We start from the raw sequence: 17471 nt of genomic DNA, 5'->3' as shown, positions 1-17471 counted from the left end.
AGCTTGAGAGATGTCTGATATCCGAAGTCCCCACACGGAGCTGACTGCCCTGTGAGTTCCACTGACTTGCACCTCTGGACCCTGTACTTCTGTAGGAGGTATTAATAAGTATTTGTAAGAGTGCTCATTGAGTTAAACCTTCTCTTCCTTTAGCTCAGCTGGAGAGCAGTGATTGCTGGCTGTGCTTTGGTGGTGTCATTGTACGTGACAAAGTAGAGAGCACACTCTGTTTCCCAGACACCGTCATTTAAATATACCATTTGCCTTATACATGAAGGAAGGTGTTTATTTCTTTCTAGTTCAGGAGGAAAATGAAAACCAGCTCTAAATCAGTAGACCTAAGAAACTACTGCAAATAGACATCCTGGAATACTCTTGTAACAACCAAAGTAATGTTTTTATGTACATGAGGCATTGTGTTTTCTTGGTGCACTCGCCTCACCTGTGGGAGTGTGGCCAGATCGAGCTCGGCCATCAGGCAAGGGAGGAATCTCACCTGCCAAGAAAAGAGGCAATGTTCCCTGTGCCCTCCCCTCTCCCAGTCACCTCCAGCTTGCAGCATTGCTGCTTTCCCATTTGCCCAGCTCTTGCATGTAATGAAGAGTGTGCAGGATAAAAGGCATCACAAGACACAGCTGTGTTGTTTCCCCTGCCACCTTCACTAGGCAAGGGACTAGCAAAGGACTAGATCCTGTATGGTGGCCCATGTAGGAGAAGCATGGTGGAAGTTGCTGCCTCGCGGAGGGCAGCCTCTTATACCTGTCCGCCCATTGCGGGATCTCCAGTGAGCTTGAAAATGAGGCTGAGCTCCAGTCTGGGGATCTAGAAGGGGTTTTCTGTGTAGACAAAATGAGCTGGAGAGGTTTTTATTGCTTTCCACCTGGCAGCTGGAATTTTAGGGGGCTGAAATATGTCACTTCTAATGTAGCAAGGTGCAATTTCAAATATCCAGGCTCATCTCATGGACTCCTTACACTCTTCCCTTCTTTGGCAGAAGGGTTTTGTACATCTGACTGGTTTGGTTTGCTTTTTTTGTTAGAATTAACACATTGTAAAAGTTATTCAGCTAGCCAACCATTCTTGGAAAARAGGTCTAAAAAGGCTTTGGAAGATGAAAAAATGTTTTGACCCATTAGAAACATTCAATACTTCCAAAAGAAGTATTGTTTATGGAAATCTGTTGAATGAAGAGACCACATCACATGGGATAGGAGCAGTTTTGCTGCCGTAGGTGGTGTGAAGCACCAGAGGGCAGCGTTTCTTGCAGTGCCGGGCTGAGACAGGGCTCAGTTGTGTCCTGTTCAGTATTTTTCTTTTTTTTGGGGGGGGGGGGGGGGGGGGGAGGAGGAGTAACTGTTGTATCCCTCAAGGTAGAGGGATGGAAAGAGTACACTTTACTGACATTGTTACCAAAAGAATCCACTGTATTTTGATCTGTTACAGTATAATATTTCTTTTGAAAGCTGAATAATCAGGTTTTTCATTAATCTCTGTTTCTAAACTTTTTCGGGGGGTCTGTTTTCTATATCTGAATACACAAAATTCACCCTGAATCTTGCACACAGTCTCTTAAAGCTTCTAAATAGTAAAAGTGTTTCTTCAGTTCTTTGATTTGTATCATAATGTCTCCTGGCCCTGCTTGCAACCCAATCTTCGTAGTTATATGGAGGCTGTCTATARCACCAGTCACAGTGCATCTGTGCAGGTGGATTAGGACTTTCTAGTTCTCTCTCTTTTCTGGTGAAAAGATGAAGAGAACAACTTGGTGATCATTTTAAACCAGCCGACATTTGGGCTCACTCAATAAAGGTGATTAGTTTTCAGTTGGATCAGTTTTCTCATCCCCCAGCAGTATTATGGGAGCACGAGAGCAGGCGCGAGGAGGAAGGCAGGAGCCCGTGTCTGGAAGCTAAGGGTGGGTGCTGTCACCCTTTTCAGGATCAGCATGGTGTGATCACAAAACTTCACCCTGCATTGCACTGCAGCGGTATACTTACATACTTTCATTCTGCATTTACAGATCTCTGCACGGTGTTTTTTCACTACAATTTTCACACAATGACTATTAGAATTGCTCATAGTGGGAAAACTGTTTTGCAGATTGTCAGAAACTCCTGGCAGAGTAAAGTCGAATGTTAGATTTAAGGGTGTGTGAGTATAGTTTTCTGAAATAAATGGTGGGAAAGTAATTTTGTTTGCAGTGGGCTTTTTTGCTGTGGGAGGTGTTAGCAGTAGCTAACATGATTTTTGACAGCTGCGTCTGTTTCAGGTTGGAACCTGAGTGATCTGTTTTGAGGGGGGTGCTGGGGTGTGTTTATATGTTGAATAGAAATTGTACTTTGCGGGAATGAGATATTTGGTATTGCAGAGCAGTACTCAAGAACAAAAAATCTGGTGGAAAAAGGAACTTTAGCCAGAACAATTACATAGTATTTGAAAATTTGCCTTGCAGAAAAATTTTCTTTCAAAAAGTACAAGAAAGTTTCTCTATAAAGGGAAAAAACTTTATTCAAGTATTAAAACGAATTGGGTTTCAGTCTGTGGCAGACAGAGGTAGCAGACTGTTAAGTCATAACTGGTGAAGAGAAGGTTCTGTACAATTCTTGAGATTTGGAGAAATGGTTTTCTTAAAACCAGTTGTGGTTAACAACTATGTTTATTTGCTTTGTGGTGAGGGTTATGTCTCTTACATTATATATGCAAAACATTTTAAAAATCACTTTGTAATGATATTGCAAATACTGTAAGACTGTTGCATTAGCTCTCTACTTAGAATGTTCACATAATATAAACTATTTGTAATGTTTCCTCCAGCACTATTGTAATGGTTCTTTTTTGGCAAGAAAATGATTATTAACTAATAAGTAGTTTTATAAATGCTAAGATATCTACCCAGTTTATTAGAATTGATCAGTTAGTTCCGTCCCTTTCAGAACATACATATGTTCATAATCTTGATTTGCTGCATAGGAGCTGAGATGTAAACAGTACCATGCATGATGTGTGACAGCTTCTGTGCCCATTGAAATATCAGGACATAATTTCTGAAAGTTTGATAATACTAGTAAATGGGGTGAATTTAGAAGCAGTGATTACTTTTGAAGAAGATCCTTGAAAAAAAAATCAGATATTAAACATCTTTTAGTGTTGATTTTAACCAACTGTGCTGAAATACATGAATTTTCAAGAATTCCTTATTGAGCCATTCCCTTAAGTCATATATGAAACTAGAAGAACTTGTTGCTTCTTGTGATTCCATATACAAAGTTTTCTGGTAACAAAAGGCTTCCAGTCATTTTACTGTGTTTGATGATTGAGTCAAATATTCCAGACATCTGCATGAAGCAATATGAATAGTGTCTATATCCTTGGTTATAGAAGTTTGCAGTTCCTTATTCATTTTGTGCCATGTATGAAAGAAGATATTGCACTACCTCAATACAAGGTCTGGATAGAACAAAACTGGGAGGAGTGGCTGATACACCAGAGGGCTGTGCTGCCATTCAGAGARACCTGGACAGGCTGGAGAGGTGGGCGGAGAGGAACCTCATGAAGTTCAACAAAGGCAAGTGCAGGGTCCTGCACCTGGGGAGGAATAACCCCATGCACCAGTACAGGCTGGGGGTTGACCTGCTGGAAAGCAGCTCTGCGGAGAAGGACCTGGGAGTGCTGGTGGACACCAGGTTAAGCATGAGGCAGCAATGTGTCCTTGTGGCCAAGAAGGCCAATGGTGTCCTGGGGTGCATCAGGAAGAGTGTTGCCAGCAGGTCRAGGGAGGTGATTCTCCCCCTCTACTCARCCCTGGTGAGGCCACATCTGGAGTACTGHRTCCAGTTCTGGGCTCCCCAGTACAAGAGGGATGTGGCACTACTGGAGCAAGTCCAGCGAAGGGCTACAAAGATGATTAGGGGGCTGGAGCATCTCTCTTATGAGGAAAGGCTGAGAGAGCTGGGCCTGTTTAGCCTAGAGAAGAGAAGACTGAGGGGGAATCTTATTAATGTGTACAAGTATCTGAAGGGAGGGTGTCGAGAGGATGGGACCAGACTCTTTTCAGTGGTGCCCAGTGACAGGACGCGAGGCAATGGGCACAAACTGAAACACAGACACTTCCATCTGAACATGAGGAAAAACTTTTTCACTGTGAGGGTGACAGAGCACTGGAACAGGTTGCCCAGAGAGGTTGTGGAGTCTCCTTCTCTGGAGATATTCAAAAGCYGCCTGGACGCRATCCTGTGCAACGTGCTCTAGGTGACCCTGCTTGAGCAGGGGTGTTGGACTAGATGATCTCCAGAGGTCCCTTCCAACCTCAACCATTCTGTGATTCTGTGAGAGTCCTTACCTTTGGGCATTTTAATCTTAAGTGGTTGTAAAGATTCTCTTCTTTGTTTGCTAAGCTGAAATTTTTTATGTTTAAAATGCAACAAAGAAAAACAGTCTAGTGCAGAAAAGCTTAATGGGAATTCTTCTATCCACATTCTCATTAAGTTATCTTGCCTGGCTTATTAACCCTGAAGAGACAATAAAACTGGAAAACAGCAGGCTTTTAGGCAAAACACCGTATTTACAGATTCATGTGTAAATAACTCGATAGTGGTGTTAGTAACACGTTAATAGTCTAACGTTACATTTGAACCTCTTCCTCTTTAACTTCCTATAAAAAGTAAAACAACCACTTCTTTTCTGTCTGCAGTGTTGCAGCTTCTAGTCAAAGATAAATCTTGTAATCTTGGTTTTGGTATTTGAGATTAGTTGGACTAAGTGCCTCTGAATTTTTTTTAATTTAGACTTTTAGGCGGGTTTGTAACTTCGGTTGGTTTTGACTTTCTGTATGTGTGGTTTCTCTTAATGACTTTCTTTTTTCTTGTTTTTGGAAAGCCTCATTTAATACCGAGATTGTTTGAATAGGAAACTACTAATAAATTGAAATTACTGTAGTCAGTTACTAATGAAGCTTCTTAAATAATAAGGTTTAAGGCAACAGTTTAACAACTCACCATTGGGATTCTGGAAGGTCCTCCAACAGGTCCTAGCAAATGGTCTGTGTTCATTGTAGCTTTTTCTGGAGTAAATGAAATGTCCTAGTTATACCACTGCAGTTGTTTACCCAAATAGTCAAATATTGCCTATTTTAATGAATATTGCAATCATCCACCAGCTTCTCATTTACAAACTTTCCTTAGTGTGGTCCTGGCAACAATATACTGTGACACTTTGTAATATTTTGTACCTTGTTTTGTGTGTCATCTTTGCATGTGATAGTTTTGTGTAATTCATTTGCTGATCCTTTTGGAGTGTAGGGACACTCACGTCTTAGAACTGAAACTCTGCCGCCTGAAGTTGGGTACAGATAAATGGGTCTGCTGCACAAATTCCACCTGTTACTCCTGGCCTGCTCTCAGCCTGTCCTTCCGTGGGCAGTAGGCAGTGGGAGCCTCAGAGCAGCGCTTCCAAGGTACTTACAGATGCATGAGTACATTTGTGCAGCACTTCCATCTACTTTACGAGCAGTTCCATCAATTGCTCATCACCTTGCAGGGCTCTTACAAGCCCAGGGTAGTGCTTTTTACTTCCCCAGTGAAGTACACCATCCTTCTTCAGGAATACTTAGTTTGGACCCACAGACTCCTAGAGGTGCATTGTGCAGAAAAAGAATTTTTATGGATCGTCCAAGTATGGACTTAAAATGCAAAATAACTTGTATGTTGACAAGATATAATAATAGTTATCAAGTCAACTTACCTAATCCTGAATCTGAAAAAGTATGCCTGCAAATAGAGTTTTCTTTGGAAACTGCAGTGAAGGGACTTTTCCTGCTCAATATGTTTGAAAGATTACAGGTCAAATATGGAATGGGAGTCAACAAAAGCTGACAAGATTGGCAGATAAACAGGGAAGCAAAGTCTTGCAATGTGCACTGAAGTATTTAAATCCTGCTTAAGTGCACTTATTAGTCTCATAAAAGTTTTGAAAGCTGCATGGTACTTAATTTTAACACATGGCAGTTTGATTCAGTGAAACGTGCATTCCCAGTTGTGTTCAGCTGAATTGCTCTACTGTTTATCTTTGCTTTCTCTGCTATCCTCCCAATCATTTATGCATAATAATGAAATACTTAGTTTCTTGTTTGTAATTTTTATACTCCTGTCAGTTCTGCATGTGGAAGCCAAACTGCATGTCCATCATTCACTCTGTTAAGTATTCGTGGACACGGATTAGTGCTGTCTTACCAAATTTTTGGGTTTTGACTTTGCTTTGAGGGATTACCTGCACATTTTGCTCCCCCCCTCCTTCACCAGCCAAACAGCTGACGCAACTGTGCAAACTTTAAACAAGCCATCTGGGCAGTTGAACAGGTTCGTTTTGGTTTCTATGCATCCTGCCGCATGCCAGCATGGTGATGGGAGGGAAGGCAGGTTACRCTTTATCAGAGTAGACTTTAGACTTTCTTTCAAATGTCCACAAATGATAAGAGGAAAGAAAGAAAAGATAGAAAAGGAGCTGCCATTTGGAAGGTAAAACCAAGTCTAGGACTCTTCCACGGAGGAATTAGAGGTAGGGTTGATAATCATAATCATTCAGCCTACCAAACTTTGTAACCTTTCTGTCATCTTTTTTTTTTCTTTCATACCCTTAACCATTGTGAGTTAAATTTCTTTTAGTGAAAGCTGATCTTATCAGGTTAGCCAGTAACAGAAAAGCAATTTTCATCCCAAGTGGAAGCAGGACCCTGCTCTTGAGTAATCAATACTCTGCAGTGATACAAGTGTTGCTTCAGCAAGTTTGATCATTGGAGGACTAAACCTGAATTACCCCTTCCAGTGAATTAGATGATGTTGGTCCCTGGAGACCAGTCCACAAAATATGAAATGAGGAAGTACAATGTGTAAGTTAAAAACAGAAAGATTTATAGTTCTTAGATAGGTTCATTCTTACTTTAGGAAAGCAATGTGTCTGTGTTTAATGCATTTCCTTGCATGTGTTTTGACAGCCTGTTTTTGAAAGTGGGTAGCCATAAGTTGTCTTTATAGGTGGTCTGATATTTTCTAACCAAAGTGTGTACCTGTGCGCACACGTGTACACACAAAACCCCAATATGTATCTGACTCTAGAAGAGATCGAGAAACCACTGATAGGGTGAGTAGGGTGAGAAGAGGAGGTTTGTTTTCCCCAAGATGTACATGCATCTTACATTGGGTGCTATAAGAATGTAAGAAGAAGCAAATAGACCATGGATAACGTACAGTGGATAAAGATGTTCCTAACTGGTCTGCTTTTGTAGCCATTCATTAACATCTGGTGACAGTTTTCATGAATTCCTTTTTCATAAGGCAGTGTTGATTTGTGTGTGTAATGCAGCCGTAGGGAAAATAACTTTCCTGGAAGAGGGTGGCTTTTTTTAAGTTCCAAATCTCTTAGAGCAAATTAATCAAACTCTGCTAGCATAAAACAATGTACAGAACATTGCTGACAGTGTAGTGTGTGTGTGTGCGTGCGTGCGTGCTGGGGGGGGCAATCAAATTAAAATAATTTCTCCTTTAATTCTCAATCCAAATCAAGTTGAGAATTAATCAAATGTGTGTTCCTTCTCTACCTGATGACATCTACCTGAAGCTCTTTTGTGGTTACAAGTCTTTGCTCAGGGAAGCCTTTCCATTCACCTGTAAAGAAAAAAAGTTAAAAAGAATGCCGCTTTTTTTTTTAAGGATCTAATACAATTTCTTCATTGTATTGACATTTTTAATAACTAGCAGTATTTCTGAATCCATCTCTGTCAGTGTTTCCTACTTCACTTTGTGACAAATGATGATTGCCGTTAAAGTGTCAAATACTTGCCGTTTGCCGCATTTGCCATTACGTGAAGTTCGTTATTCTCTGAAATGCTGTAGATACCTGGTGACTAATTACATCCAGAGTGCGAGTTTGTGAAGATTTAAATAGTGCCTGCTAGTTCAAGAGGTTGTCTTTATTTTTTTACAGTTTTTTAGCCCTTGAGTTTAACTGTGGTAACATGCAGATAAATATTGTGTGAGGAAACAGGTGGTATTTGGACCTACCCTATTTGATGCTTTGAGAGGAAAAGACTGACAGTGGCAGAACTTAGACAAGCAAAAGCGAACAGCTGTGAACATTTCCATTCGGATTTAGTTGACTGAGTTCACTTGTGCGAGTGCCTTTGAACAAACAAGGAAAGACTAGCTGTGCAGGAACCCAGTCGGTCAATATATAGTAGCTTTCTGAGCAGAATTTCAAGGGGTGCAAACCTTCCAATTTTGTTAGCTTGTAGAGAGGCAAGAGATAATTTTTATGTGTATGTTTCATTCATAATCTTTATTACAGTGTTAGCCAGTGATAAATGCAATGGACCACTGGGCTACTCCACAGAATCATTTTTTCAGGAGCGTCTCTTCTCTAGGAGCCAATGGAAATAGCCTGCACAGGTGTACTTGTCCTTGGCTGGGCAGTCTGGGGAATGGGTTTTGGTGTACTGCTTTTTAAAGCATTGTCTTGCATGTACAACTGGGCAGCTTGTCCCCTGGGGAGGCCCTTCACAGCTCTGTTCTGTTTGGCTCAAGGAGGAATACTGTTGAGATGGCTTTTCCTTTGGAATTTGGTAGGAAGAGATGGGTGGGTTTGATCATTCATTTTACATGTGGAGAAATGAGTAATTTTTTCTTCTAGAAACAGGTTGCATCAGAGATTATTGTGCCTTCAGAATAGCTGTATAAAATAACCATACATTAATTGATAGGTAAAAATGGTACTATTGGTGCATAGTTAAATTAAGTGATACCACAGGAATAAGGAAAACAAARCATAACTTACTGTTCCTAAAAAGAAAAAAAAAATTTCAGTTTGCATGAGATTTATTTGATGTTCACTTTCTTTTGTAATGTTTTCAGTCTTTTATATTACTTTGCATGCTTGACAAGAAGCACATTTTGTGTTAGACCAGCAGAAGCCTGAAAAAAGAAAAAAGCATAGCTTGTTATGACATAATTAAAAACTAAAAGTGAGAGCAAACATGTCTTAGGTGTTTGTCCCCCTTTCTGAATATTTACTTTAAGAACTGGTAATCATCCCATTGCATGTCCTTAGTTGGTGTTGTGTTTGTGCAGCTGAGGGTGTGTGTTTCCTTTGTCAAATGCAGTTTAGGTTTTTTGTTTTTTTTAACYGTGTGGGTGTTGTATTTGATTTGATATGCTATCTGAATCATGCCACATTTCAGCTGTAGTCATATTTCTGTAATTTCTCAAATTTGCCCATTCCTTTTTACTTTTCTCCTTCTGAAACTGTAACTAGCATGCTGTGACCTTGATGTATTGTAGAGTGTTTTTACCAGATTATAGGGAAAAAAATGGTTTGGGCTTTGGGCCATACTTTAGACTCTTGTTCAGAAAAGGTTTGTAAATCTGCTTGAATCTGATATTTGGGAAACCTTGCTTGGTTTGCTACTTCCTGAAAAATGAGCATGCGTGAGGGATGGGAAGCACTGGAGCRCTCCATGTCTGGTAGACCATCTCCTGTGGGCCCGTTGCAGAGCAGCCTACAGGTACCCCGAGTACCAGGCTGTGGAGCAACGTGCAGTCACCTTGGCCTCTCCCTTTCTCACTGACCTCTAAACTGAGCATTGGTCAGCTAGATTTGAGAATGAGAATTAGGATTAGACCTGGACCCATCTCATTTGACCTTCACTGTTTCCAGGAGATCATCTGTAAGCATACTCTTTCCATAAAGCCTTTTTTGCTTTTACCCCAGCAAGTCACAAGGTCTTAATTCTCTGTACACTCCAAAGGTCTATTACCGCAGTTGCCAACACCTTCCCGGGGCTTGGCACACGAAAGGGAGCTGCTCTCCTGCAGCTCCCTCTGACCGTTCCTGAGACATCCAGGCAGGAAAGTATGAGACATTCTGGCCCCAGTTTGTTCCTGCTGCATCTATCCTTTGAGAAGTGAATGTATTTCAGCCTCGTTTACTGGTGGTTTGTCGGTTAATTGGGGGTACGGCAGGAAGGATGAGAATGCACTACACCTGTTTTCAAAGGGTGGGGAGGAAAGTGTGTTGTATAGTGGTAGTGTCTAGCACTGATACAGGCCTCTCCATGGGCTGGGTACATTCACATATCTTATTTGAACAAATATAAGGAAATGGACACTAGCTCACTGTTTATTACTTAATAGACCGGAATTTTCAAGAGATGTGCTAGCCGTAAGTTTTAATCTCATGTGCAAAATTACTGAATATAGATTTGATTTTAGGCAAAATCAGCATAGGTTCTAATCCAGACAGAGCTCACTGCAGGATGACCCCTGTGTATATGTATATGTACAATTAAAATGTGTGTATGTGTGTATATATATGTAAGCACACACACACATGTGTATGTATATGTAAACATATACACACTTGTGTGTATATATATAAACATGTATACATATATGTATGTGTGTATACATGTATATGTAACATATACACACATATGTAAACACACACACACATATAATATAATATAATATATATATTTACATATATACACACACATACATATGCACACATAAAGGAATGTTATAGGTTTTAGATTTTTTAAATAACCTGTAATCCGAGGACACAGAAGAATGTCAGAGTTTCAGTATCAGAATCTAAGTTGACTTGGCCAAAGAGAAGATGTACCAGCAGGATTTTTAAATGACACAATGCTAAGAGACTCTGTGTATACAAGAGTATACAAGGTTAGGTATGTTCACAAGACAAGTGCTTGTCCAGTTAAGCATAAAATGACTAGGCCTGAATTTCAAAATAAAAACACTGGATAACTTAGTCCTGTTCTGAATGTATGAAACATGTAATCTTTTGGAAGAGATCTTGAAGAGCAATAGTAGCCTTCGTTTTGGTTTGAATATTCAAATTTTGCATGGAAGCATAAATATTTGAGTAATGTGTGTGTRTGTGCTATAAAAACTACAAATATTCTCAGTAAACAAATGTACGCTCAAATGTGACTTAACACTGTTCTCATTGCCTATAGATGGACGTTAAGTTTGAAATGCACGTTAAATTTGAAAGCCTAGAGACCACTCAGGTGTTTGCACTAGGGAAATTTGGGTGGATACTTTGTTTTAGTTTTTAATATATGCAACTGTCAATTGATCTTAGAAGGTATGTCCCTTCATTTAACTAGTCATGAAATTTAAATGGTTGACAACAGCTTCTGTCTTTTAAAGATTACTCTGAGTTGGGAGAGCTTCCACCCAGATCTCCATTAGAACCAGTGTGTGAAGACGGCCCTTTTGGGCCAGTGAAAGAAGAAAGGAAACGAACATCTCGTGAGCTTCGTGAGCTGTGGAAGAAAGCCATTATTCAGCAGATACTGCTTCTCAGAATGGAGAAGGAAAATCAGAAGTTGCAAGGTTAGTAAAATTCTTGATTACACACTACTGCAATACAAGTTCAGTTTTTGGTTTGCTCTGTGGCCTTTGCAGTGGATAAGACCARGTGTTGCTCTTTTAGAAACATACAGATAAGTAAGTTCAGTAGCATCTATGTCAGGTCTCCTTATTGTAGGTAATGATTTACAGGGATTTTTTGTTGGTGTTTGTTTTTTGTTTTTTTTTTGATTAGCACTTCACCTTGTGGTTTGTTTGCTTGATCTTAATTGTTACTCTTTTCGTTTTTCTGTGGCTGTTTTGTTGTTGTTGTTGTTTTTGTTTTTTTTAAGTCTGGTGCTTGGAAGTGCTGATAAGGAACTCAGCATTATCATTTTGAATGGAATTCTTTTTTTGCATTGTCATCCACAAGTCAGTGCTTAAGTATTGATCACTGCAATGGTCTGTTTAGCCAGTGCTGAGGTTGCACTGAAGTTCTTAAGAAGCTGGTTGTGGACTTCAGCCTATGGTTGCCTGCTGTAGTATACACACTGTGCGAGCAGGGTTTGTAGAGAGAAATAATGACTTAGATAAGGGGACAATAATGCAGTCACTACATTCTTTTAACATAGTACTAACTTTTTTTCTATGTAGGCAGATCAGAAAAGAATAGAAGGTGGTAGAATGGTAGAGCAGAAAATCTGAATGCTTTCTTCTAGAAAAATATTTCTCTTTACTTCGGCTTTATTTTTAAACCTTACACTTGTCWTTAGCATTTCTAAATTTTCTCTACAAATGTTAACAAATCCAGTTTTATGTTTCTAACTGGTATTTCTCTGAAAAGGACCTACGTTTCTTCCTCTCCTCTCCTTTTTGTCAACATCTTATTTGCTCTGTATTTGCATCACTTTCATTTTCAAAAAAAGTTACCATATATTGCAAAATGTACATGGTTTTGACTGATATAAAGCTATATGGGCAGTCCTTTTAGTAGAAAAAAAAATCTTCTCTTTTACTAGTATTGGGGATCCTGCTTTTCTCCAAAGTAATTCATTCTACATCCAACAGTTAATGATAATTTTGTTATAATGGGTTTTTTCTTGGGATAGTGATTTCCTTTGGGATTGAAACCTTGAGTAATCACCATAGTCTCTGCAAGAAGCCTGAATTCAGTTATCTTTGACATTCTTTGTTTTTTCTTCCAACTTCAGTTTGGGTGTTCCAGTCATATACACAGACATGTCTCCCTTTCTCTACTTCTTCTGGAGCATTGAATCCTTTTATAATATATGATTCAGATGAGGAAGATGATTAACTATTTTTAACTGACTTCTTTATGCATTTGGGCTGATCATCCTATTCTGTTCCTCCTGGTTTTGATTTCAAATATTAAGTTCAAGCCCACATCCTTGTGCATCACCTTCACCTTTTTCTTCAGCCTCTTTATTCTGACATGCGATGAGAAGGAGCTTGAGAAATGTGAAGTCACAGTAGTTCTTAACCAAAAGTTTTCTGTGGCCAAATGCATAGCCACAGCGAATGTCRTGGTGGCAGTTTTGACAAGTCAAAATGCACCTGACCAAGAATACACATTTTATTCTACAGAATTACAAGTGATTGCCTTTGCAAGTTGCTGCCTAAAGATATGAATGAGGAAAAGGACAGAAGTGTTTATCTGGCTGATGTTAGATGCTCAGGAAGAGAGGGGCCACCTGCATCCCTTAAGGGGTGGGTACCTGGTGTGAAAATGGCAATTCTTCTCTGCCTTTGTGTAAACTGCAGAAAGGGTTGCCTTCCAGGAAGGACTGTCTTCGAGGAAGAATAGCTGTGTAGAGATAGGGCCCAGGAGTGTGGAAAAGTCGGTATACCAAATGCGAAATCCTTTTTTAAGCTTGGGCTGAGCCTCTTGGCCAGAAGGAGGGAACCTCTCTCTTGGACATTGGATATGGCTTCCCAGAGTGCTTAGTCCAGCCTGTGGGCTACTTACTTAGCAATACAATTAGGTTACTTTTTATTCTGATGCCTGAATTCATGTAGTCAAGTTTCAGTAACAGTTCTAATTCCCAATAGTATTTTTTTTTCAGTTGGAGAGTTTAAAATGAGGAAGATGCAATCAAATACCATTTTACATTTCATATTTGTGATCAGAGCTCCTAAAATTTCTGCAGTCTCTTTTGAACTTTCCTTTTTCCCCTTTGAACTTTTCCTTTGACTATAAAAACAGACAAATGAATGATCACCTTTAAAGTAATTTTTTTACTTTGGCATTACTAAAATTATTACTGTATGCATAATAAATAGGTAACTGCATTATTTTTGTATTTTTGTTTGGTGCAGGGCTTCTGTGCACTAATTTTTCTAAGAGTTGGTAAAGTGAAAAATCCTGTTAAGAAAATCTTGCTTTTTTAAATCTTCAGATTTAAAAGTTATCTAACTGTAAGGTACTGCACTTAAACAGGCCATACACAATTATTATTACGTGGAATATCTTTAGAAAAAACACACAATTTAAACATTTAAAGTTTCAGAATTGTAGGCTTTGGTTTTAGGCATCTTGCAGGGTGACTTTTTGCATGATGAAGTCCTAAGTGAAATGAATCCATTTTATAAATATTAAACAATATTAACTGGTGCATTCATGATACCATTTCCTAGCTTCAGAAAACAATTTGCAGAACAGACGTCTGAAACTTGACTATGAAGAAATCACACCATGCTTAAAAGATGTAACTTTGATTTGGGAAAAAATGTTGAGTACACCTGGAAGGTCAAAGATTAAATTTGATGTGGAAAAAATACATTCTGCTGTTGGGCAAGGTAAGCATAGCTTGTTATTCTGAGATGTTGAAATACATGTAAATTATATTAGAAAAGGAAGAGGGTGATTTCTTAACCACTTCTTATAACCAGCTTCTTACTGGAGGTGTTCCTCAGCTTGCTAACTAAGCAAGTAAAAACATTTGTTATCTTCATGGTTATGCATATTCAAGTAACATTCCCTTTCAGAAGAAGTTAATGTACTTGCCATTCATTTTTGAATGAAACTTCTTACAGGAGAAGAGTGAAGAGTTGAAGCATTTCAATTGTTGCAACTTGATTTTTATAAATTAAAATTTATTTAAAAAGAAAGAACTGCATAGAGAACTGAAGAAACTGTCTACACTGTTATCTGGATATTCTCTGTTCTAGCCTGTTTAGTACATGTATATACAAACAGTATACATTGATATCTTCGTAAAACCACCTTTTTCTGAATACAGCAAAGCACGTTACTTACAAATACCCCTGACAGTCTTCCTCACAACTCTTGGGCTGTGACCAGCCCCTCTCTCCACTACATCAAAAGTAACGTAACCTAAGGGTGTTTTTTAAATGTTCTAAGACATTGGGTCATTGCTCAAAGTTACTTGTGCCATGGTTGGATCCAAAGTCCTCATGCTTGGTGCTGTATGTAGCAGATAGCAAAGATGGCCATTCCAAGGAGATTTTATAGTTTTATATAAAGCCTTCCAATGTGAGGGAGGTAGCAAGAATTCACAACTAGCAGATATTTAATATTTTAAATATTGAGCCTGCCATTACTTTATCATCCAAGTAAGTTACACTAAGTTGATGATTTATGATGATGAGGTGGGTCTAGATTTCTTAAYGATACCAGATGACCCAAGCACAAATCTCTGCAGAGTAAGGAAAAACTTGTGGTAATGAGCTTTCTTGTTTTATGTAGATAGAGGGCTCTGTCCAGTCAGTATTTGAACATGAGAAAAAATTTGCTTTTGCTGATAGGCTGGTGATGCTGGCCTGCTTTGGAGTTCAAAATATAAGTTAAAAGACTTGGAGTAGTGCCAAAAGTCCTGCTTAATGAATTGCTAATAATAAACACAAGTAGCCAGTGGATAGGGGAGTCTTTCATAGCTCTTGATGTTATGAATAGCTCTCTGTAGAGACCAATTGTGGCAAACCAGAATTCTTAGAGTGAAGTGGTGTCAAATTTCCTATCTACAGAAATGAAAAATGCATTTAAATTGATTTTAGCAAATTCTAGTTTAGACAAAAAAACATAAAAATAAGAATAAACAAGGCAAATAAGCAAGAAAGGTAGGATTTAGTAGGCATTGGGGTTAAGTTAGGATAATAAATATATTGTATTGACCTATAATATACGTTATAATAGCTGTTTAAATATAATATATCTTTTATATAAGAAATATTAAACTAAACACTCTTATTACATGTGCAGTGCAGCATACACAGATGAACTTAATATGGGACCATTTCCCCTAAAAGGGCTTCAGTTCGTCTGTAGATTTGTAGCTACAAAATGTGCACTATTAGGCAAATTCTACCCTACATTGCACACTCAGCCTCACTGAAACTAATGGAATTTTAGAAATGTAACTGAAGACAAGAACCTGGGTCATTTGGTGGCTGAATCAGCATTTTTCCTCACTGTTTCGTGTTGGAGACTTTTCAGTAATCAAGTTTAAACTGCCCTAAGTAATTTGTAGAAACATTCTCTAAATACACTTGTGGTTTGGATTTAGATATCATACATTTCTGCTAACATTTGATTTTAAAGCAGTTGTCTGTAGATTATGATAGTCTAGTAAAAATAAGTATTAGAGATAAATTAATATGCTTTTGTGCTTATATAAGATAGTAAAATTGTCCGTGTAAGTTGTATGCTTGAGTTGATTTTTGTTTCTTTTATTATTGTAGTCATCCATATGTTAAATGCCAAAACATAGGTTAAATACCAAAGAAACGACCCCTCCAAAAACACTTTAAGCCATAAGTTTTGCTTCAAACTCTGATATCTGATTCCAGTACATTGTCGACTAGACAGAACACTTTGCCAAAAATTAGTGTATCAGTTTCTTGTGTAGCTGATTTAATATTGCTTGTCTGATGCTGAATGAAGTATGTGTGTAATAATAAACTTTTTGTTACTTCCAGAGTTTTGCATATAGATACAAATGAAGGCTCCCCAAACGTGTGAAATAATTAAGTAGCTTCATCCCTTTTTACAGAGAAGAAAATTCAAGCTTTAAAACACTTGTGCCAGTCATTCAGCAAGCCAATAGCAACAACGGAAATACACTACTGCCTGATTATCTGCCATTTGTGGTAGTCCCTGGATCATACCTCACTTGTACTTGTTTATGCTTCTGATACGGTGAATCCTAACTTGCTAAGATTTACTTCAACAGCAGTCACTGTGCTGTATTAGGGGAAAATATTGATTAGTTCTTTTGCAGTACTTTATTATGTATTTTGACATGGAAAAATGGGAGAAAAGCATAGAGCTTTTCAGAGAAAAGTATTACTCTTTTTGCTGTCCTCCTGTATTACACTTTTTGCTGCCCTGCTGAAACCTCCTGTAGCAGATGTGAAGCGCTAACCTTACACTTAGGCAGCTCACCCTGTTTCTACCTTAAATCTCTCCTGTTAAAATGCTCACATCTTTCATTGTTTGAAAAAGTATAAGCAGCGTGGTTTGATCTGCTTCTGTGGTACAAGAGATCCATATCTGCTAGATCTTTCACTTCCTCAAGCCTGTTGGCTTGGGTTGTAGCTGGACCCTTAGTGTGAGTGGGAATTACTATTTTAATGACTGTTTCTTCTCTCAGGCGTGCCACGTCACCACCGTGGAGAGATTTGGAAGTTTCTAGCGGAGCAATACCATCTTAAACATCAGTTTCCAAGCAAACAACAACCAAAGGACACCCCTTATAAAGAGCTCCTGAAACAATTAACTTCCCAGCAACATGCAATACTTATTGACCTAGGTAAGTAGAACAGTGTTCTGAAATTAAGACAAGAGCTTGATGATCTGTGGAAGAGAATTAAATAAAAGAAAGTAACTCATAAAAAAACCTCTCAGTTTAAGGTTATTGGTAAGAACAGTTACTTTGACACCATTAGGAAAATGCTGAATTTACATATCAAGCACAGAGGTCCTTTGCAACACATGATAATTAGAGGCTGCTAGGTGTTACTGTAATGCATCTGTATTTCAGATATTGCCAGTAAATTCCATAGCCCAGAGGAATAGAAGTTGTCAAGAAAACAAGTAAATTTTTAAGTGCAGGTTGTTGAATAAGTGCCATT

The 17471-nt window shown here is 38.6% G+C and overlaps 1 protein-coding gene across 1 annotated transcript in view; it reads left to right on the top strand.

The window, feature by feature from the left end:
* Positions 1-17149, top strand: part of TBC1D1 (TBC1 domain family member 1) — a gene marked incomplete at its 3' end in the record, with an annotated part of 106230 nt that extends 89081 nt beyond the window's left edge. Inside the window, exons 13-15 of the mRNA XM_026088554.1 lie at positions 11220-11405; positions 14016-14177; positions 16991-17149. Coding sequence (XP_025944339.1) covers positions 11220-11405; positions 14016-14177; positions 16991-17149 — 507 coding nt within the window. The remainder of the gene's footprint in view (positions 1-11219; positions 11406-14015; positions 14178-16990) is intronic.
* Positions 17150-17471: the final 322 nt, after the last annotated feature.

Source organism: Apteryx rowi, unplaced genomic scaffold (genome assembly GCF_003343035.1).
Source record: "Apteryx rowi isolate R43461 unplaced genomic scaffold, aptRow1 scaffold_773, whole genome shotgun sequence".
NCBI classification, from domain to species: domain Eukaryota; kingdom Metazoa; phylum Chordata; class Aves; order Apterygiformes; family Apterygidae; genus Apteryx; species Apteryx rowi.
This window is presented reverse-complemented; position numbering and strand designations above follow the sequence as displayed.